This window comes from Heterocephalus glaber, unplaced genomic scaffold, assembly GCF_053883595.1.
Source record: "Heterocephalus glaber isolate CG9 unplaced genomic scaffold, H.glaber_assembly_v1.0 deba00001140, whole genome shotgun sequence".
Lineage (NCBI taxonomy): Eukaryota > Metazoa > Chordata > Mammalia > Rodentia > Bathyergidae > Heterocephalus > Heterocephalus glaber.
Window position 1 is genome coordinate 1,439,389 of NW_028258200.1, and position 25,030 is coordinate 1,464,418.

General features: G+C 40.3%; 1 protein-coding gene and 1 pseudogene across 1 annotated transcript; one reads left to right on the plus strand and one right to left on the minus strand.

The window, feature by feature from the left end:
* Positions 1 to 2,770: 2,770 nt before the first annotated feature.
* Rcn2 (reticulocalbin 2) lies at positions 2,771 to 21,601 on the minus strand. Its single transcript, XM_004872068.3, has 7 exons — positions 21,280 to 21,601; positions 20,891 to 20,996; positions 17,920 to 18,116; positions 9,176 to 9,289; positions 5,543 to 5,639; positions 4,429 to 4,571; positions 2,771 to 3,794 (listed from the first exon to the last, which is right to left on the minus strand). Exons 1-7 carry the CDS (start codon positions 21,427 to 21,429, stop codon positions 3,642 to 3,644), a joined length of 960 nt encoding a protein of 319 aa, XP_004872125.1. The 5' UTR covers positions 21,430 to 21,601; the 3' UTR covers positions 2,771 to 3,641.
* Positions 13,404 to 14,384, plus strand: LOC106008446 (protein Abitram pseudogene; annotated as a pseudogene).
* Positions 21,602 to 25,030: the final 3,429 nt, after the last annotated feature.

The following is a 25,030-nucleotide window of genomic DNA, read 5'->3' on the forward strand; positions in this document are numbered from 1 at the left end:
AGGAAAAACCTTAGTTAATATTTTTCATGTATCATTGTAATGGGACAATCTCTTCACTTTTTTTTTTTGGTACCAGGGATTGAACTCAGGACCTTGTGCCTGCAAGGCAGACGCCAGAACTACTGAGCTAAATCCCTGGGCCCCTCTACCTCTTTTATCAACTGCTACTAATAGTTCAATGGACCAAAATAGTAATTGGAACCAGGTCTTAGAAGAAAAATATTTCTGTAGAACACAGAATAAAGGTAGGTTTGTTTAAAAAATAAAAGTGTGCTTCTTTTTAAGGCATAAAAAGCCAATATTAAAAGCTATAGGATTCTTAAAAATCTCTAACCACTTTAAAATAGTTTTATAAATTCAAATGGTTTTCTTTCTACAGCTCATGAACTATCTGGTTAAATTGTGAAATTAAGATTCATCAAAACTCTAGGTATTTTCCAGTACTTATTTTTCTTTGTATTTAGATTGAGTCCTTTATTCCAAAGAAAATAGAGAACTTTTAGTAGCTGCTGTGGAGGGCTTGCTTAAACTATTCACTGGTATCAGGTGTTAAAAAAATTTATACTAGCCAGGATATACAGCTAAATATTTATTCAAAAAAGCTCAATGTTGAAGTAAATTAATTGTAACATTTGTTTAAAAACCTTGACTTTACCTGGATTTCCTAAATCATTTTCCAAAGTAGAAAATCTTGGAAGCTTAAATAGAAATTTCTTACTTTAATGGAGATAACACAAAAACCTTAGAGAAACAGTAACATAAATTCATCCTCACATTTAGAATTACAAAGGAAAGGTATTTTGGAAAGGCAGAACCTGAGATAGAATCATGAGGGAAATGTGAATCAAGCCACACTGAGATCCCATCTCCCAACCATAAGGATGGCTACCCTCAAACGACCAGAAAACGCCAAGGGTTACAATGTGGAGAAGCTGGGTCTTGTGTGTACTACTGGTAGGTATGGGAACACTGCGGTGGTTCCTCAAACAATTAAAACTAGATGTAGCCATTCCACTTCTAGGCATGTATCCAAAAGAACCAAAAGCAGAGACTGTAAAGATATTTGTATATCCATGTTTACAGCAGCATTTTTCATGATGGTTAGAAAGTAGAAGCAACCCAAGCACATCAATGGAATATTTGGATAAGGTGCGCAGAATGTGGATATATACAGTATGGAATATTACACAGCCTTAAAAAGGAAGAAAGTTTTGCAATGTGCACAATATGGGTAACCTTTAACATTATGCTCAATAGAATAAGCTAGTCACAAAAAAAGACAGACACTGTATGCAAAACTTCTGGCAAATTCTAGGTATATTACAGTATTTGTAAGGTAAGAAGAGGAGTCAAATTACAGACAAAAAAGCAGAAGACTGGTGCCAGGTGACACAGGGAGAGAGAGTTGGAAAATATTACTTACTGGGTAGTTTTGCAAAATGAAGTTACAAACATGGCTGGCAGTGCGGCCGTGCAATATTAACGATGCATTTAACATCACTGAACACTACATTTAAAAATGACTAAGATGGAGTGAGCTGGGGATTTAGCTCAGTGTTTCCACCGCCTGCACAAGGTCCCGAGTTCGATCCCTAGTACCAAAAAAAGACTAAGATGGGAAATTTTGTGTATTTTATCACAATAAAAAATTTTAAATAAAAAAAACTACGCGGCAAGGAAGATGATGGTAGATGATTCAAACCTGCCAAAATGAAGCTCATCAATCTGTATAACCAATAAATAAGAAATGTAGGGAATAACTATATAGACAGTAAAGATCAAAGGGAATCAAAGGAATGTTGGTGGGGCACAAGATGTTTAGGGTAGTGAAACAATTCTGTATGCTACTGTACAGTGTACACGCTACCCTCTCCTTATCCAAACCCATAGAATGCAAACCAGTGAAACCCAGGGTAGACTAAGGACCCTGGGGCCTATGATGTTAATACAGGTTTGCTAATGGCCATAAGTGTATTGTGCTGGTGCAGGTGTGGGGTTGGGGAGAGGGAGCGATGTAAGAGAACTCTACTTGCTGCTCAGTTTTGCTGTGAACAAAATACTACTCTGAAAAAAACAGTATTAAAAAGAAAAACCAGCCAAGTGTAGTGCATACCTGTAATCTCAGCATTTGGGAGGCTGAGGCAGGAGGACTGCTGTTTGACATCAGCCTGGGCTACATACTGAGTTCAAGGCCAGCGTGAACTACATGATAAGACCCTGTCTCAAAAAGAAAAAAAGAAAAAGAAGAAAAAATCTACCTGTGGAAAAATTTCTTATCTTTATCTTCCAACTTTTCACTACCCTATCCCCATCAAAGGTGAATAAATTATTCTGAAGGAAGTTAAAAGTGACCATTTAGGTATGCATAAATGCTTAGCAGGTATAATTTTAATTTCAGCATAACTGAAATTGAGCTCAAATGTAACAACCAACCAGTTCTACTGGTGATTCCAACCTGCATTTTTTTTTTGAGATGGACTCTCACTATGCTGCCCAGACTAGTCTTGAATTCCAGGATTCAAGGAATCTTCTTGCCTCAGCCTCTCAAGTAGCTGAGATTACAGGCATGCAACCCTTCACCTGGCTTTAACTTGCATATTTTTAAAGATTACCTCTATGGTTGGAGGTGTACTTCAGTGCTAGAACACATGCCTACCATGCACAAGGCCCTGGGTTCAATCCTAGCCTCATCAAAATAAAAAAGGAAAAAAATTATTTCTAACCCAAAACAGCAAAATCTGCTACAAGAGTAAATGAAATGTGTTGGGTATACATTCAACTATAACATGATTCTTTTATTTCAAAAAAAAGTAATATAAGAATATGCAGCCAGAATAATTTAACAGTTTTTAAGAACCTTCACTGACCAAAGAAACAGACAAGGCAAGATAACACATGATACAGTGAAAACTGTGCTGAAGTAAGGTTTCCCTGGAAGAAAAGAAAACAAACATATAAAAAGATAGGACAGTTCATTTTTAATCAGTCAAAAATGAAAAGGGTTCTGGACAATGTTGAATTCCACTCACCAGAATGCTATAGTTATACATTAAATATAATTACTATCTATACATATGCAAAAATATAAAGTTCTATTTCATACAACGAAACTCTTTATGGAAAATATTTTAAAATTAACTAGAACTTCTCAACATTAACGTGTGAGGTTTAAGTCCTTCTAAAGTTTCCTTTAAAGGTCAGAAAACAAAATGCTATACCTAAAAACAATGTCCTTTCTGTCATTCCCCAAAATTAAATCTACTTAGAAAACAAAAATTGATAGTTTAGTCACATACTACTTAAATAATAATATTATTCAGGCATGTCTAAAATCCTCCATGTTTTCAAGTATGAAAATGAAACTCAAATATCCCACAATACGGTACTAAACAGATGGAGTATTTAGCAAAGACTTTGTGGTCCTATGGCACAACAGGAACATTTTATTTCTTCATTATGTTTTGAAATAAATATCAGGTTTTCATTTCATTTTTTTTTAAAAGCCAAAATGATAACCCACATTAAGATCATTTTAACTGTGGTAAGACCTAAGAGTGTAAAACACATCAACATTTTATCACAGAAGTAAAGTTGGTAACAGGTTAGAAAAGGTTCTCAGCCTCCACGCAGACATGCTGAGATCAGAGCTCATCGTGGTAGAAATAGTCGTCATGCAGCTGTCTGCCGTAATCCGTGGCTTCACTGGTAAGAAACAAGTCCTGGTTTTCCAGAATCTCTTCTTCAGACAGCTTTTTGTCACCATTTAAATCCATTTCATCGATTAGATGAAGAGCCTCAAAAATGAAGCAAAACAAAGAGGTGTCAATTGTAGTATTTTCGGCAAGATGTTCTCATTTTAGTGACTGATTTGCCAAAACAAATTAGGTGTGCTGAGTACTCGCTAATGTCTGAGTATCTACAAATATCATACACTGCAACCGTTTCTACTGCTTTGTTCATTATCTCCTTTCTTAACTTGTGCTGGCTCTGCACGCTCTCCACTCAAATCCAGTCCAGTATATTTCAAGGGTAAGCAATATTATGTTAATGTACTTTACGGCCCTATGGATAATACAAACTATTATTCTATTCCCTGTATTCTCAGATTAATATGTTACATAATCTTCTTGTCTCTTTTGACAGTTTGATGATTTAATTCAAAACACAGGAGTGAACTGGACAGTGTGTCAATAATCCCAGCTACTCAAGAGGCTGAGGAGGCTGAGGCAGGAGGACTTCAAGGTAAGGCCAACCTGGGCAATTTAATAAGACATCGTGTCAAAATAACAACATAAACACAGCAATGCATCAATTCTAAATTTTTAAACATCATTTCTTCTTTCCCCAGCTTAAGATTTTCAACTTCGTTTCTTATCGATAGCACCTAATTTGGGAGGGGAAGAGAAGCGGGCATTCTGTGACACTTACCTCCTCTTGCGCGATGCCCTGGTTATTGGGTACCACCCAGGACAACAGCTCCTGGGGGTCAAGTCTGCCATCGTTATCTTTGTCGTAATCATTCACAAATCTGTCTTTCTCAACAAGTATCCACTCAGGATCTTCACTTGCAGCTAAATTTGAAAAAAAGCCACAACTATACATACACAAGAGTATCACAAGCATCCATCAAGAAGTTTGGTATAATTCTAGAATAAAGGAAGTTAAAGTTTACTAAAGGAAACCCAATGAAACAGAAATACTTAACTGAAAGGTCCTGAAATACTAAATATGAATATAATGGTAGTTTTCAAAAGTTGACAGCACGTCTAAACAACTCATAGTTTTAAAATTGTTGCACATTATTCCAAGCTAGTGCTTTTGCTAACTGCTGTTACTTGTTCTGATATCTAGCTTTCCCAAACTTGAGTTGGATGTTTTATAATGTATGTTATGTGACTATGTAGTTTCCTACATGCTGTTACAAACTACTTCCACGTGTAATATTAAAGTGACAGTCACAATAAGTAAAAGTCGTGACCAATTTTTAAAACTGCATTTTTGGATACTTTTAAGGAACAATTCTAAAACAAGACAGCAGTTTAAAGAAAAAAATTTCCACTAATTTCAAATACTTAGTAAAGCACCTTCTACCGTCTACAGACAGCAGTGGTGGTGAACCTATGCATGTATGCTACAGCAGGGTGTTTGTATCACTGAAAGACCATCACTGGTCTATAGTATTCATAGAATTTTTATTTCTCTTTTAAGATCTACATGAAATGGAGCAGGATCTTGTTTTTTTGTTTTTTTAAAAAGCGCTTTTACTTTCTCTTTTGCACTGACAACAATGCTACATTTGTTAGAAAAGGAAAATGTTTGCATTTAGAAATGGAAGTAAAAATGAGCAAGACTGCGTCCCTGAGAAGCTATAAATCCCTGCTGAACTTGTACCGCAGTTAATGGCAGAACAAGGAGAAACCAGCTACAGATCCTCTTGTCCCATTTTCTGTTGAAGACAGCTCTCAATGAGCAAGGCTGTTTTCCAATCTCTTCTTTAATTCCATTTTCCCCCTCTCCTTCTACACTGCCCTTGGTGACTTACTTGGATCCTGCCTGTAATCGCCAAGAAATTCTTCTAAACTAACAAATCCATCACCATCTTTGTCGTGTTCTTCTAAAGCCTCCTGAATGACGAATTCCTATAAGCAAGTTCATTAAAAAAAATTAATCATGAAATTTCAATCCCACCACCATCTGAATCAATCCTGGCATAAAGCTGAGGAGTCATTACTTTGGCTGATCATACTTTCATGATGATCTTTTAAACACTGGAATTTAGAAGCAAGAATAAAACCCAAGCACTAAGTGGCTTTTATTTCTTTATTTAGGTTTCTTTAGACAGGGTCTCACTATGCAGTTCAGGATGCTCTTGAACTCACCATGTAGCTGAGGCTGGCCTTGAAACTGCAGTGATCCTCCTGCCTCAGCTTCCAGAGTGCTGGGATCACAGGCATGTTCCACCACACCTGGCTACTAAGTAGCTCTATCTCTAACATCCTTTCTCTCTTGATTCTGTGAAGAACCCCACTTGCACTAAGCAGCCTCAGCACCAAGCGCAGGCTCCTGTTCCCTGCACACTGCCCTCCTTCCCAACAATGCCATCGCTCAGCTCCCTGCCTTCTCGAACACCAACCTGAGAACTGTCCAGAAAGAGCCCTACCTTCTCTCTGCACAGAGCTGCCCTTCCTCCAGATCTGAAACACACCATGCCCCCACAAAACCTTAACTTCCTCGCTTGCTGTTCTCCCAAACCTACCCTCAGCTACTGCACACTATCCCCGAGTCTGCTGCTTGCTGTTTCCGAGGCTTCATGTGCACTGACCCCGCAAACCCAGAGGGTGAACCCTTCTGAGTTGAGGACAGCTCCGTGGCCGGCTCTTCACCGCCTCCCACCACACACCTTTTCTTAGGGTGTCAGCTCCCACTCTGCAATCCCACCCACATCCCTTTCTCCTTTCTTCCATAACCCTAAAATCCAAGAAAATACAGAAGCATATACCTATTCCTTATAAATTAAGTTTTGCCACTTCAGTGGACCCTCCCTGCAGCATGGACCTCTGGTTGTGCCCATTTCCTTAATCTGCTTTCTACAGCACTTTTTAAAAAAGCCTTCACCTCTACTTTCTTGGAGGCTTACTGTGACCCTCCCCTAAAGCTCCCTCGTCACAGACCCTCTGATGCTTCCCATCCCATGTCTCGGCAAGTGCTTCCTGGGTACCAGTACCGCGTCTTCGCCTGAGTCACCTCTGCCTCTTCCCCTTCTTCCATCTCAAGATTGAGCCCTTGTTCCTCTTCTCTAGGGGAGAGCCCTCCGCTGTTCCCATCTCCTGTGCTATTTCTTTCACTGTTAGCTTCGGCTCTCCCAGGCCTCCAATCTCTCTCTCTGCAGAGGGCACTGCACCCTAATTACCCTCCCTGTTCTTTTCTCCTGTCTGGCCTCTCACAGTTCTTCCACCATTCTCACCACCTTCCCGCCTGCTGCCTCCCTGATAGCAGCCCAACTGTCATGAAAATACATTCTCCAAATTCTCCCATTCCAGACAAATTGGGGGCTTTATCGACATTTGTATAAAACAGCACTGCAACACTGTCTTTTTAAAATAGAATTTTACGGCTGGGCATGGTGGTGCATGCCTGTAATCCCAGCACTCAGGAGGCTGAGGCAGGAGGATCGCTGTTCGTTCGAGGCCAGCCTGGGCTACATAGTGAGAGTCTTAACCTAGGGACCCAAGGATTAGCTTTACAGGAAGGATCTGAGAATCTTTAAAAAATTTTTTTGGTACCGGGGAACGAACTCAGGACCTTGCACTTTCAAAGTAGGTGGCGGCACCACTGAGCTAATTCCCCGGCCCTAGGAAGGATCTGAGAATCTTGTAAAATTATAAGCATACGATTTTTCTGGGCCAGGCTACAGTTTCCATCAAATTCTTAGGTGAGTCTGTGATCCAGCCTAAGTCAAGAACCAGGATCAAAATGATTATTCTTTCATTTGAGTAATCCTGGGAGGCAAAAGACTTACTTCAGCAATGCGGCCACGGTTGAAAGAATTTCTGCGACTACATGAATGAAAGTATCTTTCAAATTAAATTTTAACTTTTAATCCAAGTCAGAATCACTTAGTTGATCTTGCACCCTTGCCTTTCCTACCTCAAACATACCCTTCATGAAGAAGGATTCACAACAATCAAGGGAATAGGAATTAATGAGGCAGCTCTGTATGGGACCCCACGTTAAGGTTGCATACCTGAGTGCTGCCACCTCTGCAGCATAGCATTAGCAACCACAGAGCTCCTTGCTGGACATGCACTGTTCTGTACCATCTTTATCGCCACTGCACCCAAGCTGGAAACCTCAGGATCATCTCTGACTCTTAACACTTATTTAGTCGATCAACACTCCTGTTAGTGTTTTCCTTAAAGAGCTGCTCAGATCTCGCTCCTTCCTGCCACCTCACACTCCAGGACCATGTCACAGTGTGTCTATTTCATGGCCCTTGCTGCTGTTCCCCACATCAGCCAGCTGTTCAGATCCTCCAAACTCCAAATCCACATCTTTGTCTGCCACCTCAGGGCTCAACTTGCTCACCCCAACTTCATTCTGGCACTTAAATCATGCCCCGCATTGTTCTTAAACTAGGTCATGTATTTTGTGCCAAGTGGGAAATGAATATTCACTTTAGTGGCAAGGGAAGGGTAATAATGGCAGTGTCGTGCCACTGAGCTATGGAGAAAAATGTCTCTGCCGAGTTGTTATGCAAGGCAGAACATTCTCACCAGGACCCGTTCCACAAAGAGCCCCATCTTCCTTCCCTGACAAGAGAATTCAGTATACAGGCTGTCTTTTTATAAAACTGTTTGTTATATCTCTCTTTACTTCACAATCTGTAGGCTTCTTTTTTCAAGAAGCTTGGTAAGATACAGTAGGGACTCAATCAATATTTGAGTTAAACCTAGATCTCAAGAGATGTTCTGAAGAGCTAGGACTTCTGTTTTTGTGGAGCTGCGGCCTGGACCTGGATGGGACCCAGGGGTCACTCACACCAGGCACGGGCTTCCCTGCCAAGCTTCGCCCAGCCCACTGTTTCTTTGTGTTAAGGAAGAAGAAAACCAAGAGTCACTAGCAGCTGAATCCCTCAATCGCCCTACGAAAAGGGACCCAAATGTAAGTTTTCCAGACCTAATGTGTTTTTTTTTGTACCGGGGATTGAACTTGAGTCCTTGTGTTTGCGCAGCAGGTGGCGAAACCACTGAGATAAATCCCCGGCCTAGGCCAAACACTTTCACAGGTGAGGCTATCATCTACATGAACATTCTAGCAAAATCTGAAAACTGCTGAAGGCTAAGGAAGGCCCTGATGGTAGAACAGTTACTTCACACAAAATAGCCAGAGGAAGACTGCTGCTCAGAGATTTAAAACAAAGAACAAGATTTAAAACAAGAACAAAAACAAAATGTAAATAAACCCAATGCTTTATCTTCTGCCTCCCCATAAGCAACCTGACCGGCACCAGAAACTTTTCTCACCACTCGAATCTTCTACGGGAAGAATTTGGGATCATTTTAGATCTTCCTGTCTCTTAAAACTCTGATTGTTTTACAATTCATTTTAATGGCCTGGTAAACAGGTTTTAAAATCTGATTCATTCAATAGTTCCCTCAACATTCTTCTTCCTTACCATCATGTAATCAACTTCTTCAGGGTGCTCAAAAGCAATAAATTCTCCAAGGTCTAAACCAGGACCTGCATCCTGGTTTGCTTTCTCAAATCGCTTCTTGTCTTTTAAGTGAAGCTTTGGGAAAAAAAAATTGAACATATTTAGAAATCTCATTAGCACCACATCATTAAAAATACTTTGAAAAATACAGACTATGTGAAATTTAAAATACATTCTTATATGTTATTTCTATTTACTCACCCCTCAGAGGTGGATTAGGCAAATAAACACATGTTAGAGGCCAACAGAGAAATAAACTCTACAGTCAGACAGACCTGGGCCCTAAACCCCAGCTGTGCCACTCCCTGGCTGTGGGACTCAGGGCAAACTGCTGAACTTCTCTGGCTTCTCACCACAAAACTGGCTGAAAAATAGGCACTTGGCATGAGAATCCCTATCATGTAATTAGTAAATCTGAAGTATTAAGTATTTAAAAATGTCACATGTTACCATTATTGATAAACTAAGATTGATTTGACAAAAATCAGAAATACAGCTAAAATATATTGAATTTGGATCCTCTCTGTTTTTTCTATAGTATTACCTCCTTTAATAATTTATCTCAGTATTTTTGAATGCCATAAAAGCAATAAACTTAGACCATTTAGGGGTTAAATAAACAGGTCCTTTATTCTGTCTTTCTCCATTTTCCTTTTTCTAAAATGTGCTCAAGTAGTAAAATGATTCAGCAGATATTGGGGACAAGGAATTTTTTTCTTTTTTTGAGACAGGCTAAGTTTTTCTTTTTTTGGGACACTAAATTGCCCAGGCTCACCTCCAACTCTCAATCTTCCTGCCTGAACTTCCCAAGTGGGGGATTATAGGCATGTACCACTGCACCCAGCCAGTGGAACAATAGAAAAGTCCTTCTCAGTTTTCTGGAGTAACAGTCAGGCAACTGTCATGTACCTAAATACTAGTTCTTTACAGCTACTGATGCCTAGTGGGGAGCTCATCTCTTCTCCCAAAGAATTTATCTTTTAAAACATCTGGACTCCATAAGCCAGTTATACTCAGTTATTTCAAAAAAGAAAAAGAAATTGTTTCCAAATAGTGCTTTTGAATTAATTTCATAAATTCAAATAATGAGGGCAAATAATTTGCATTTTGTGCTCAGGTTTAATGTGGGGAAAAGCAGAGAAACAAGAATCTGAGGTACTTTGTGGAGACCATCAAATTCTTCTTCAATTAGTCACTACTTGAAATACCAAATGCTTAGATTGCCTTATGAAAGAACCCTTCAATCTGGAGCAGAAAGGTCCATGTTCTAGCAGAGTGAACTAAGTTTGACCTTATTTGCCTATAGAGAGAAGAGTCTCTTTCAACAAGCTGAGATTAAGAACAACAATGAAAAAAGGAAAGCAGTATTTTCTGGCTCACATTTTATGATCATCTGAATACAATTTAAGATCATCACATTTTATGATCATCTGAATACAATTTAAGATCATCTCATTTTAAATTTAAAAAGGCAAAACAAAGAAAGAAATTTTTTTCAAAAGTGGCAAATTAAAAGAAAAAAATAGCAGTAACAAAAAAGATAGTTTTACAAAATCTTCCATGCAGATTCTTCTGTATAAAAACCTTGTATTCTAGTAGAGGGTAAAAGTGCATACATAGCAATAAAAAGAAACTACTATAATCATTTATTTTTACAGTGTAACAGAAAATTGTGAGGAACAAAACTGCCACCTTTTGGTAGATGAATGATTTTACATGAGGAAATATATAATCTGTGATCCTAAAACAAAAAAAACAGGTCTTAAAAATTCTGGCCAGCCATGTGTTGAGAATAGATCTTAAATAAATGTTGCTTTTCCATGCACAGTCAGCAGCTGACTTTAGAAGTTACAGTAACTGAGCCAAGTAGGCCCCAAATTTTATCCTGCTTCAAAGTGCTAAGTTACGATTGTTCATCATATTGTACAGAAATACTTTTTTAGAAGACATTTCAGAGCCTGCAAGGGTCATGACAAGTTGTCCATATTCTCTATATAAAATCATTGAAAATAAGATAAAATTCATGTATCAAGTTGACTTTAGTTTGTTTGTAAGATAGGGGTCTCTGTTGCCCAGGCTGGTCTCCAACACCTGGGCTCCAATAATCTTCCTATCTCAGCCTCCTGAGTGCTGTGAGTAAACACATGGTGCCCAGCTTGGTGTTAGCTTTTTAATAGATTCTCATGCAGAAAGTTTTATTTTATTCAGACATCCAGTTACAGTGATGCCTTGGTTTATAAATTTAATTTGTTTTACAATTTTGGGGAAGATGACTGCGTTTGTGTTTGTGTGGGGAGGATGGCCGTGGTCATGTTTGTCACCTGATGCAGAGTTTGCGAAAGGAGGCAAACTTTGCCAAATGCTTTTACTTGGAAATTGTTTACAAACAGAAACATCATAATGTTGGTTGTAACTTTGGGACTGATTCATTCATCCTTTTTTTTTTTTGGTACCAGGGATAGAACTCGGGTCCTTGAACTTGCAAAGCAGGTGATGAAACCACTGAGCGAAATCCCCGGCCCACATTCATCCTTTTTTAATATGAAGAATAACACACATTGTCTCTGAGTTCACCTCTACAACACACGTCAGTTTTTAGGAGGTCATGTAGTGTCAAGTTCTAAAAAAAGTATGACTAGAATTTCATCAAAATAGAGGCCTATTCCTGAGCTGTCTAATAATAACCAATAGGATTCCCTCTAAGATACATCTCTTTTTTTTTTTTTTTTTTTTTGAGACAGGGTCTTGCTATGTAGTTCAGTGCCTTGAACTCACTATGTAGCCCAGGCTGGCCTCAAACTCAAAGAGATCCTCCTGCTTCACTCTCCTGACTGCTGGGATTACAGCACCCAACTCATTCTTAAAAGGTAGTCTTATCACCAATATGTACTGAGTACCCAGTGGGGAATATAGCATTAGAAGATACATCTTTTTCTTTTTTTTGTGGTACTGGGGATTGAACCCAGAGCCTTCACACTGAGCTATATCCCTAGCCCTTTTAAAAATTTTGAGAAAGAGCTTCACTAAGTTGGTAATTTGCCCAGGCTGGGCTCAAACTTGCAATCCTCCTGCCTCAGGCTCCCAGAATGCTGGGATTACAGGTGGTGTGTACCACCCTGCCTGGTTTAGAAGCAGGCATCTTTTGGGTTTTAAAATTTAAAGAATTATTTACAAATAGTTTCTATTAATGAGTAAAGTATCTTCATAGTAAGCTCTTAACATCAACACCATCATTTATTATATTATCTTCTTTAAGAAGACAAAAATACTTTTTGGTGGCATTTGAAATTGACCCCAGGGCCTCAGGCATGCTAGGCAAGCCCTCCTCCACTGGTGGTCATCCCAGTCCTTTTTAAATTCTGAAACAGAGTCCCAGTAAGCTGCTGAGGCTGGCCTGGAATTTACAATCCTCCTGCTTAAGCCTCCCAAAGAGCTGGGATTACCTGCATGCATCAGCTTGCCTGGCTACACACATTTTGGTGGAATAGCATTAAATCTCTGGAACAGCAATAATGATGATTATAATGATGACAATTAGAATCTAATTCTAGTAAGATTTTGAATCTCTGTTGTCCCCTGGCAGGGAAACTATAATATCATACCATAGCTTAGTTTTAGAAGAGTCCCAGAACTCTAATGATGCTCTGAAAGTAAGGTAATCCTCTTGAAAAGGAGAAAACCTATTAGACATTTGAACCCCAAATCTATCTCCATTTGTTTTCTCTTTAGTACTATCAAGCAGTGAAAGACTATTCACATTTTCTTCTTTCAGACCTTAATCTTAATAAATCCTAACTAATCTAAGTCTAAAGCTGATGTAGTTAATAAATGCCTAAAGATTTTAAAAAATTAACATAAACTTATGTGAATGGTACATGCTTTCTTTCACAATAACCTTTCAGATAAAAATAGAGCTACTGTACTTACCAGTCCAACTGCTACTATTTATTACTTTATCTCCATAATATTATCCTCCCCATCTTCAGAGATGAAGAAGCTGAGCTACAGGGAATAACTTACCCAAGGCCTGGCTCTGAAGCCAGGGAGAATAGCTCGGGACTAGAGCCCTAATCTATGCCCCGGTGGCCTTTGGGTAATCTATGAGCAATCATTAGCAGGGTAGCAACAACATGGAGTTAGTGGTGATTTACAGAGTTCAAGTGGCCAACATAATCCTAACATAAACAGCATGTACAATGGTAAATGATAGGGCCACAATAAAATTTAAAGGTATATATTCAAATGAGATGAGAAACAGAAGAGGCAAAAATGTTTTCCCAGTACCTTGGCAGATTTCTTGAGATAGACAATTTGCAGTAAGTTGTTTTGTTTTGTTTTTATTCTTTTCTACATACATATAAGCTAATTTTAAAATATCCTTTAAAATTACCTTTGACAGAGCAGTACTATCTACCCCCTGCAAGGAATGCGGAGGCTGAGTTAAGTGCAGCTAGAGGAGCAGCACGTCATCCCGGGGGATGCAGCGCCCTGCAGTACCCCAATAGTCACGAGTGGAGCTGGTGACAAGCCTGCAGAAAGGACTTCAGTCTTGAGGAAAAAGGTGCTCCACACCAGCAGTCTACTCTGCCCGGCAGCAGGCAGAGGAGCCTCAGGATCCCATGCACCAGGACCCCTCTGCGAGGACTGGGCCCGGTCCCATGCCCCAACTCCGGATCTCAAAGGAAAACCTTGTGAGGACCACTGTATACTACAACACTCTAACCAAATATGTGTCATCACATTAGCAGAATCTCATCCAGTGCTTAAAAGTGGAAAAACAATTAAAAGTATTTCCTATCAGATCAGCACCAACTGTAGCAGACTTTAGAACAAGGTTTCTGGGAAATTTAAGTGGGGGGCACAGTTTCTAACAGAACTTGCACCTTTGTGTAAGATTTACTGTTCAGATGGGGAAGAATATACCATATCTAGCTGTGTTAGAGGACAGCTGATGGAAGTAAATGAAAACATTCTCCATAAGCCGTCTATTCTTCAAGAAAAGCCATCCACTGAAGGCTACATTGCAGTTGTTTTACCCAAATTTGAGGAAAGTAAAAGCATAACAGAAGGTTTATTGACACAGAAACAGTACGAAGAACTCGTGGAGAAATGCAGTAATGGCAAAACAAGTACTTCATGAAGATTGAGGTTCTTACCTTACCTGACTTAAGCCATCAGTGAGTGTAATGAAGGAGAAGAATCAGGACGCGTAAAGCATACTTCACACCCAGCCATCAGGAGGGGAGGACTCCTCCTCCATTCAACCCAGTTTCCCCCTTTGTCTTATATAAGAAGTCTACATTTGGGCTGGGGATTTAGCTCAGTGGTTTCGCCACCTGCTGCGCAAGCACAAGGACCGGAGTTCAATCCCCGGTACCAAAAAAAAGAGAACTCTACATTTGTCTTCAACTCCCAGACCTACTCTGCCCAGGTATTCCCTCTGTTCTTTTCTTCCAGCAGTCGGCTAATAAGGGCTATTTTTCTGATTAAAAACAAATGCACCTTAGCCAGGCACAGTGGTGCATACCTGTAATCCCAGCTGCTTTGGAGGTTGAGGTAGGAGAATCACAAGTTGGAGGCCAGCCTGGGCAACTTAGCTAGACTCTGTCTTAAAATAAAAAGGGCTGGAGGTTTACCACAGCACACACTGGGTTCAAACTCTAGTACTGCAAGGGGAAAGAAAACTAAGTGGCCTTTCTTACCCAATCTGCTTCAGTGTGACACTGTTGAGAAGTCCAGTGTCACTTCCACCTCAGCTTCTTTTCCTGTCGGTTGTAGCTAAGAGGCAGGTATGTAGTATGTACCCTCTTTCCTGCTTACCTCAATAGGACAGCCTTCCCCTCTAAAAGTAAAACTGTTAACACTGACTTGTTAATGAGAAATACATGAAAAGGCTTTGAAAAAAACCCAAAAGGCTTTCTTAGCTAATGCAGGGTTAAGCTGGTTCCTGCAAATACATTGTAGTCACTCAGTCTCATACATTCTAGTCACAGTTAACTTCTAGCAAAGAAGTTACTGGAGAATATGTCACTCCAAGGCACAGATGCCTTGGAACAGAACAAAGATGGTCACATAATTTAAACTAGAAAAATACAATTCATGACTTAAGACTATATACTTAAATACACTGAATTTCAACTAAAAGGACTTTAAATCATTTTTTTTCTTAAAGGGAACAACACATACATAGATTCTTGTTTTTACATAAAATAGTTTCATGTCGAAGAAATTACTTAGGGTATAAATTCCTTGGGTCCCTTATCCTTTTGTGCTGTTGAAATCATGTTATCCCTTCCTCACCTGCATGTGCACTTTTGCAAGTGTGTAACTTTTGCAAGTAAAACGTAAAAATTATTTTTGGTTCACAAGAGAAACTTCTTATAGTCCAAATGTCAGGATGACTGTGCCCTAAATATTACCCACTATACATGACACAGATCAAACTCTAAACACAATGATGGTGCTGACCTGAAAATGTAAGTACAAACCAGTAGATCACTTCAAGTAGCACAATGATTCTTGAAGACTTCATACAAAACAATAGTAAATATAGTAAAAGAACTATGTGTCTATTTTACATATAACATTACCTCACATCATTCTCCCAATATTTTTATTCTATATATTTATTTTTTTGTACCAGGGATCAAATTTGGGTCCTTCGGCTTGCGAGGCAGGTGGCAGAACCACTGAGCTAAATCCCCGGCCCTTATTTTATAGTTTTTTTTTTGTTTTTTTTTTTGTACCAGGGATCAAACTCAGGACCTTGCACTTGCGAGGTAGGCGGCGGAACCACTGAGGTAAATCCTGGCCCTTATTCTATAATTTAAAAGAGTATTTTGATGTCTCAGAAATCATGCTTGATGATTTGAGAGTTCAAAGAAGTATTTTATAAAGGTCAATAACCAAGCTGTGTGGATCTAATTTTCTTCCCAAAGACAATAAAACATTGACTATCTAAAAAAAAAAAAATCACTTTTCACATAGCTATTTCTCAAGCTTACAGTTACTTGTATGGATATACTTTTGGTTTTACAGACTTTCTAAAAGTCTTAAAAAGTTACTACTAAGCCGGGGATTTAGCTCAGTGGTTCCACCGCCTGCCTCGTAAGCAAAAGGACCCGAGTTCGATCCCCGGTACCAAAGGAAAAAAAAAAACAGATTAAAAGTCACTATTAGTTCCTAGATAAAAACTGTCTTCCTCACCTGTTTAAGAAGCCTATTATTACAACAAATTATATAATAAAACACAATAGAACTCATAGTGATACTGAATCTTCAAAAATGAGTTATTTTATGGAAAAATAGGAACAAAATCTTTGTAAATAGGGAGGGCTGGAGGGGTTGAAGGGAGGGCTGGGCAAAGGTGAAAAACAAGAACCAAGAGAGACTATGTAAAGGTGCAAATTTCCAATGATGAATGTCATCATATTGTGTACCTAAAATGTACCAATTATTAGAATGAATAATTGATAATGTAAAATAGGAAGAAAAGGTCCAAAGGGGTAGGGGTAGTGGGAGGCACAGGGGAAAAGAAAGAAAGGAAAGGAAAAAATGATGAGAAATGGAAAAAATGGAAATAAAGTCTTTGTAAATAGGGAAGGGTGGAGGGCGTGAAGGGAGGGCTAGGAATGGGGAAAAAATAAGAACCAAGATGCATTATATAAAGGTACAATTCCCAATGAGAATTGTAATTGTGTTGTATACCTACAATGTACCAATAAAAGAATTTAATACAAAAAAAAATGAGTTATTTTAAACAGTATAGCACTATGGAAAACTGCATTAAGATCCCTCAAAAAATTAAAAACAGAAATGATTCAACAATCCTATTTCTGGGTATGATTCCAAAAGAACTGAAAGCAGGATCTAAAACAAAAATGTATATATCACAACCAATGTAGCATCATTCACAAGAGTTGAAAGGTTGAAACTACTCAAGTGTCTGCTCACTAATGAATGAGTAAACAAAACTGACATATACATACACAACAGAATGTTACTTGGCCTTTTTAGACTATGACATGACCTTTCTAGGCAAGAAATTCTGACATGTGCTTTAACATGGATGAATCTTGAGGGCATTACACTGAGTGCAATAAGCCAGCGACCAAAGCAAATACCATATTGGATGAGGCTACCTGGAGCAGTCAAACTGATGGAAAGTAGGATGTGGCTGGCCAGGGAGGGTTGTGGCTGGGAATGGGGAGTTATTGTTTAATGGGTATAATAAGCAGAGTTCAATCTTGCAAGATGAAAACAGTTTGAGACTGGTTGCAGAACAAGGTGAATGTTCTTAACAGTACTGAACTGTATGCTTAAAAATGTTTAAAATGGTAAATTTATTATGTGCATTTTACCACAATGAAACATTTTTTAACAAGTGAGTTACTTTATATAAAGCTGTTTTAAAAATGACCAGGATAGCCTTCTTCGTAAATAAGACATAAAACTGTTCAGTGATGCTAAAAATAAAAGATACATACTCAAAATACATTTAAGAAAGCAGCTCTGGAAATGGGGCCAAATAAGTGACACAGCTGAGAAAACCTGGCTAGAAAGGAGGCCATCGGGATGAATGCCCAAGCAACACAGCTGACTGCTGGGAGAACAAGGCAATCGCTGCTGGCCCTCGGGCCACTATGCTCCTCACTCGGGGAGAAAGAGACAGATGTCATCAAGCAACAACTGGCGCATGAACTCACCAGCCGGAACGACTCCTCTTCTGCATCGTCCAGAGCTGTGTTCTCATCAAAGTCAATGACCCGGTCATACATCTGAATGTTGTACTCGTCCCAGGTCACGTTACCATCGTTATTTTTGTCATATTCAACAAACTGCTGTTTTGCTTCTTGCATGGCATAATGCTTAAAAGACATCTGAATCCACTGGCTGAGTTCACCTATGAGGGTTTCCCAGAACACAGTGAATGTTGAGAATGATTCTGATACTTTAAAGAGTGATGGTTTCTAAACTATCTGAAAGGAATACAGGGAGGGAGGCAGGAAAAAACTTTAATGTTTGGAAATACTGAGAACCAGTCTAATAATATTGATAGTAACAGGAGTGGGAAGAGCTCTGTGGAGTTTAGGGACATTGTAATATGCAATCTGGACAGATTATGAGCACCAAAAATGCAATTCAAGTCTGTTTTTTTCACAGATATACACCAAATGCCTAGAAAGTGCCTGACTCTAAATATTCACTGAATTACCAAACGAGCACTTTACTTTTTAAATATATTATCTAAAAAATTGCAGATAACCTTTGTAACTACAGATCCCTCAGGAAGCATAGTATTTGAGTAACTACCTATTTTAATACGTATTTTAAAAACCTTTCCATTTATGAAAGGAATATAACATTTTCATTTAAAATAAATTTTATACTGGGCCAGGGATTTAACTCAGTGGTGCCGCCGCCTGCCTTGTAAGCACAAGGTCCCGAGTTCGATCCCTGGTACAAAAAAAAAAAAAAATTACGTGCTAGGCATGGTGGCACATGCCTATAATCCCAGAACTCAGGAGGCTGAGGCACGATGATAGCCACAAGTGTGAGACCACCATGGACTACACGACTACAGAGTCAGCTCAAGACCAGCCTGAAATGGGTGAAACCCTGTTTCCAAAAAATTTTTTTTGTGTGAATTGAATAAAAAGATATAAAGGAAATAACAGATGGTAAATAGACATGATCTAAATTGTAAAAAGGTACTTAAGTTTCTGAACTTGGGCATAGTATATTATAGTATATTCCTTTTGAACATGTCATAAAACATCTGGTGGAAATTCTGACCAAGTTATGGATGACAGCTATGATTTATACCCTTATTGCAACAGCTGTCTGCCTTAAGACTGGCAGTTCTCTTACTGGTTTGGGAGAGGCCAGGTGAATAGAAATGCAAAATAATTTCTCTCAATTCTTAATTAAGGCAGAAAAATAACTATTATGCAACAATATATTGAACTACTGCTATATATCAGGTCCTGTATGTTGTCTCTAATCCTGATACTTATTTCACAGTTGAAGAATCTGAGGTTCAGAAACAAGGCCTAATAGCTAAGTGCAAGAGTTCAGATTCAAACCTATGTTTGGCTTTAAAGCCTAATGCTTTTTACTGATTTTTGCTCCCTCTTAAGAACTTCTACCTCATTGTTTTGGTTTGTTTTTTGGAGATGGGATCTTACTATGTTAAGCAGCCTGGTCTCAAACTCCTGGGTTCAAGTGGTTCTCCTACCTCAGCCTCCCAAGTAGCTGGGACTATAGGCATATGTCACTGTGCCTGGCTTAACCTCTACCTTTCACAACCCTCCGAGTCCATTACTAGCCCTCAACATGCAAATTAGCAAAATTATCTTAAAGGTCCTCTTGTAGAATGCAGTTTTCCTTAGGCTGCACAAGTCTGTCTTCTTATTTAAAGAGATTACTGTGGCATAGAGAATACAATGGAACATGGATAGGAAACATGGCTTCACATTTCAGCTTTGCAATATCGCCATATGGAGGGAGTCTGCCTTCTCAAACATTTTTTTTTTTTTTTTGGTACCTGGGATTGAACGCGGGTCCTTGCGCCTGCACAGCAGGTGGCGAAACCACTGAGCTAAATCCCCGGCCCCTTGATTTTTGTATTTTGGAGAATGAAGATTTGGGCTAAATTCCTTCTGAGTTTTAAAAAAAGTTTACTGGTACTAAATATTTGGACATATCTAGGCTCTGACAAGTACCACCCAGTCATCCAAATCTGTGTGTATTAGTAACTAAACACTGACCTATTCTTACTTTGGATGAGAGTTGAGGTTTTATTTAAGTATAAGGAACAAAACCCTAATATTCCTGAGGGCATCACTGACAACACATCCACACTCACCAGTTTTGCAATTCTCTCTCCAACACATCATTCCTTGGATATTGAGCAACATTTAAATGAGATATAGCCAAATAGCTAACTTAAAATCACAGTAATAGCCTAAATTTTTCTTAAGATCAACGTGGAATACTGACACAGGTCAGCACTTGAATTAACAATGAGAAAGTTGCAGGGCAATTTATTTAGAACTTTTTTTTAAATAGTCTGTTAATTTTCTTTCTGACTGGAGAACTTACCAAAGAGCACTCAAGAGTTTTTTATTTTTGTAAACTGAGGATACTGAAAACTGAATTAAGAGCAGTATATACACCTGAGTTCTAATCCTAGCTTTACAATTTATGTATTTTTAAAAGGCACTCTTTCAGACTTCAATTTCTGCAAAGAGGTGGACAAGATGATTCTAAGGCCCCTAACAGCCCCACATTTTGTTATATTGTTGTAATAAACATAATTCACATGCACCAGGTCTTTTTTTGTGTTTAAAAAGAAAATTCTGAAAATTCTAATGAAGCGTGTCAAAGCAGCAGTAAGTCCTTCAATGTCTTAAGAAGGCTTTGAGGCCTGTTTCTAAAATGAATACTGCTGCGATGTGAAGAAGAAAGAGAAAGCCTCCAGGTACCGCCTACACATCTCTGTTTATGTACTGCTGGAGATGGGGCTGTTGTACTTGGTCACCTACCGACCTTCCATAAAACTTACTGTCACCGCACCTCTAAGTGTGGAAAACATGCAACCGATACCCTGCTTTAGTATTCCTCTGTCTCCTACAAAGAGATCTCTCCCTTAACGGTCTTGTGGGCTGTCCTTACTTTCAGTGAGAAAGCCATCGGCGTCCGAGTCAATTTTCTTTATGATGGACCGCAGTCTTTTCTGCTGCTCTTCATGGTCAAGTTTAACGTACTCATCGACGTCTTCCTTTGGGGGAGGGACACACAAGAGGACCAAGCGTTACCAGGAGCGGGGCACAATGGTGGGGACTCAGGGATGAGTGGGCCGCCCTGGTCAAGGATCTCAGGGTGACCCACGCCTGCTCCCCCCGTGGCCTTGCCCTGCTAGGGGGGATCCGGCCCAGGGCCCTGCTGGTCTCTGGACTCCGCAGGCCCGGCTCCCAGGCGCCCGCCCGGCCCCATTGTCGGCGGCCCGCAGGCCTCGCCGCCGCCCCTTTGTCCGGACAAAGCCACGGCCCGGCCCGGCCCACCTGGCCGCCTAACAGCGCCTCGCGGTCGTATTCGGCGCGGTGCTCGCCCGGCGCGCGGTGCAGTTCCTCGGCCTGGCCGGCGCGGGCCGCCGCGGTGCGCAGCAGCAGCAGCAGCAGCCCCAGCGCCACAGGCCCCGGGCCCAGCAGCATCGCGCCGCCGCCGCTGAGGGTCGGGACACGCGGGAGCGAGGCAGGGACAGCCCCGGAGGCTCTGCAGGCACCGAGGTGCGCGGGAGAGGACACGGGGACTCAAGCGCAACGCGGGGGAAAAAAATGAGGCCGAGCTGCAACTGTTAACCCGGCCAGGTCCGGATAGAACTACGAAGCTTCGAGCGCCAGGCCCAAGCTTATATACTCGCATCGAGGGGCGGGGTACCAGAAGGCGTCTCTGAATGGCCCGTGCGATGCTGGGGGCGGGTCCACGCGAGGGAGCAGAGCAAAGCAGCCAGCTGGGGCCGGGAGGTGGGCGGGGGGCACAGAGATGGAACCGCGGGGTGCCTTCACCCTCCCATACTCCTGCTTTGCCCCCCACCCTACCCCAAGGATCTCTGGCGACTGCGTGCGTCCTTCCTGGCTTCCACACTGAGAGAGGCTGGAGATTTTGGTGGAAACAATACAATACCATATGTGGAATAAATCTTGGCTTGAAGAACCCAAGAGTATCTGCTTTCCAGTCTTCACTTTTTCTCTACTCATTTATTTTACCACAGCAAGAAGTAAAAACCCAGGAAACTGAAACCAGGGTATCTGATGCTCCGTTTCTTGAGTTACAAGTTACATGACCTTGACCAAATTACTCTGTGCCTGAAAACCTATTTGCTCATGTATAAAATGGATGTAGTAACGGGGCAGAGTGTAATCACAGCACTCTGGAAGGCTGAAGCAGAGGGATCACAAGTTCAAACCCAGCCTGGGCAACTGAGTGACTTAGTGAGACCCTGTCTCAAAATTTTAAAAAAGGATGAGGAAGTAGTTCAGTGTGAAGGCCCAGGGTTTGATCGTCAGTACGGAAAAAATAAAAATAAAATGGGCATACTAAGGCGACCACCTTAAAGAGTTGTGAAGATTAAATTAAGTAATACATTTCAAACAGTAGCTGGCACATACGGTAAGGCTTTTAATAAATGAAGCTTTCATTCATGTAGGTAGAAAAGCAGCACATGGTTGCCTGGAAAGATAGCTTAGCAAGTGACTAGTGAAACCTTTACAGGCAGAAAGCATGTATTACAGGCTTTTGTAATTTCTCCACCTCCACCTCTGTGCTCTAGAGAGCAAAGAAGCCCAGAGAAATTTGTAGGCTTCAGCTTGAATCTTTTTGTTTACTGATTGTTCCACTTAGGATTAGATCTTTTCACACACAGAAAAAGGCTTTCTGGGTCCTCTTTCACTTCTCACAGCCTCTGGATTGGAAGCAAGAATCCTTTTCCAAACTGAAAAACTGAATGGGCACAAATTGCACAAATGTCCTGAGTCTGGTTAGAATTTTATTGTGTTTGGTTGGAGACCATTAAAAGCTTTGCAGAACAAAGTGTATTCAGCCCTATAAATTCAATATTACAAATATCAGTGTAGAACAAATTTTAAATTTCAGATTATAAATATAGACAACATTTCAGAACTGACTTAATCAAAACAACAGAAAGGAAAATGAGAAAGAAAATCCTGCATCACTGGATCATTTTAATTTTAACTTTAGTTCTGGGTTTTGATGTAATGTTTAAAAAAAGATAAATTCCCTATTTAATATTAGGAACTCAGCCTTGTACTTATTATCCCCCACTAAATTTCTTAGTTTGTTTTCTGAGACGGGTGTACTGGTTAGAGTTCTCTTGAGGAGCAGAATCCACAGAAAATAGAGGTAAATTATGCAAGGGGATTTATTAGGCAGTTTATGGGATCAGAGGTGTGAGTTCACAATGGCCATCTGTGTGCTGGAGAGCCAGAGGATTCAGGAACTGCTCAGCCATGCAGCCAGAAGCCACAGATCAAGAGGGATCAAAGATGCAGCATCAGTGCAAGGTCTGGAAGCTCCCTGGAGGGTTGTGGGTGCAAGTCTGTTGGAGGCTGAGGAAACTGGAGACCTATGTCCAGAGGCAACAGCAGAGCAGCATAGACTACATCTGCCCAAGAGAACTGAAGCTCTTCAATAAGGTTGCATTTCCTTCTTCTTTCCCTCTCTTTTTTCCCATCCACACTACAAGCCTATTGGTTGGATCTTCTCCCCTCAGTTTGTGGCCTACATGTCAGTCATCCACAGGCACACCCAGAACTATGCTCCACTAAACTGCTAGGTGTTTCTTAACCAGTTTAGTTCATGTATGGTTATAAGGGGGCCCACTGTGTTGTCTAGGCTGGTCTGGAACTCATGAGCTCAAGTGATCCTCCTGCCTCAGTCCTCTCGGTAGCTGGAACAACAGGAGTGTGCTGTTCTTTGCTAGGTAAGTGGTAAACTTGGACTAGGTTCTGCTGTGAGTCAACTACAAGCAGTAAGATATAGAGTATTATGGAAGATATTCTAAACTCTAGGGCTCTACAGATGGAGGTTTGGGGCAAAGGGAATCTAATGGTATCCAAAGATGCAATGGGGTAAACAGCATAAAAGTCTGAACAACAGGAAGCCTGGGTTCTGTATTCCATTCACTTTAAATGGGCTGTTTCCCCTCTCTGGGCCTATTTTTTCATCAGTAGGGGGAGCACTGGCTTAACTCGGGGGATCTTGATTTGAGAGATCTTTGGGCCACTAATGGGTTTCTGCAGGAGATTCAGTGGTGTGTTCACGGCAAATCCTATGCAAAAGATTTTACCTATGATTTCTGGGCAGAAGCTGTATGGCTTGGCTTTCATCAGAGCTTCAAAAGGAAAATTTCAAAAAGTTGAGGGCTCTTGAAGTCTCTAAGCAACTCTTCACCTCTTAAATACATGACAATTTTAGTTAGGATTGTTTGGAAGCAGACTACAGTAAACACCTTCTTCAAGAGAGGCAAGAGGGATCCATTGGCATTACCTGTGATTGATCCATTCTGTTCAGAGAAAAACAAGCATCTCAAGTAAGTAAATGGCCAAAAAAGCAGTACAAGAACGCAGAAATCAATGTTCTTGACCTATAAAAGCACATGACAAATTTGGTTTCTGTTGAGGTTTAATTAACATACTGTATAGTGCACAAATCTTAAGTGAATTTTTGGGTATGGATATACACCTGTGAACCTGCCCAGCATCCCAGGGTCCCTTCTGCTCCCCAGACGTCACTTGTGTCAAAAGTAGTTATGATTCTGACTGTCTCATCTTACATAAGCTTTTCTGCTCTTGAACTTTATATAGATAACATCAGACAACATTGAAAGCTATTAGGAGTGTATCCTCTGCTTGCTGGAAGGAGCACAATGCTGTAGAAAGAACACAGGTAAGTATGGAATCAGAAGCATAGGGCTTGAATCCTTGGTCTCCATAGCTCACCTCTACAAATTTTGCACAAATGGCAAATTTTTCTTTAAAACTCTGTAAAAAATAGAATAATAAAAGCCTATCTGATAAGTTTGGTATGATTAATATAGTAAATGCTATTTATAGGATAGACTCATAGAAGGGATTCAAATGTTTTTCTTTTCCCCTAGAAAACCATATTTAATCTTGCACACCCAGCACAAGTATTTCCTGGAGGAGGCCTTTGCTAACTTCCTGGCACCCAACCTTTCTAATGGCTTAGGTCTCTCTGTTCTACCATGTAGTCTGTGGGTTCCCTGCTACAGCC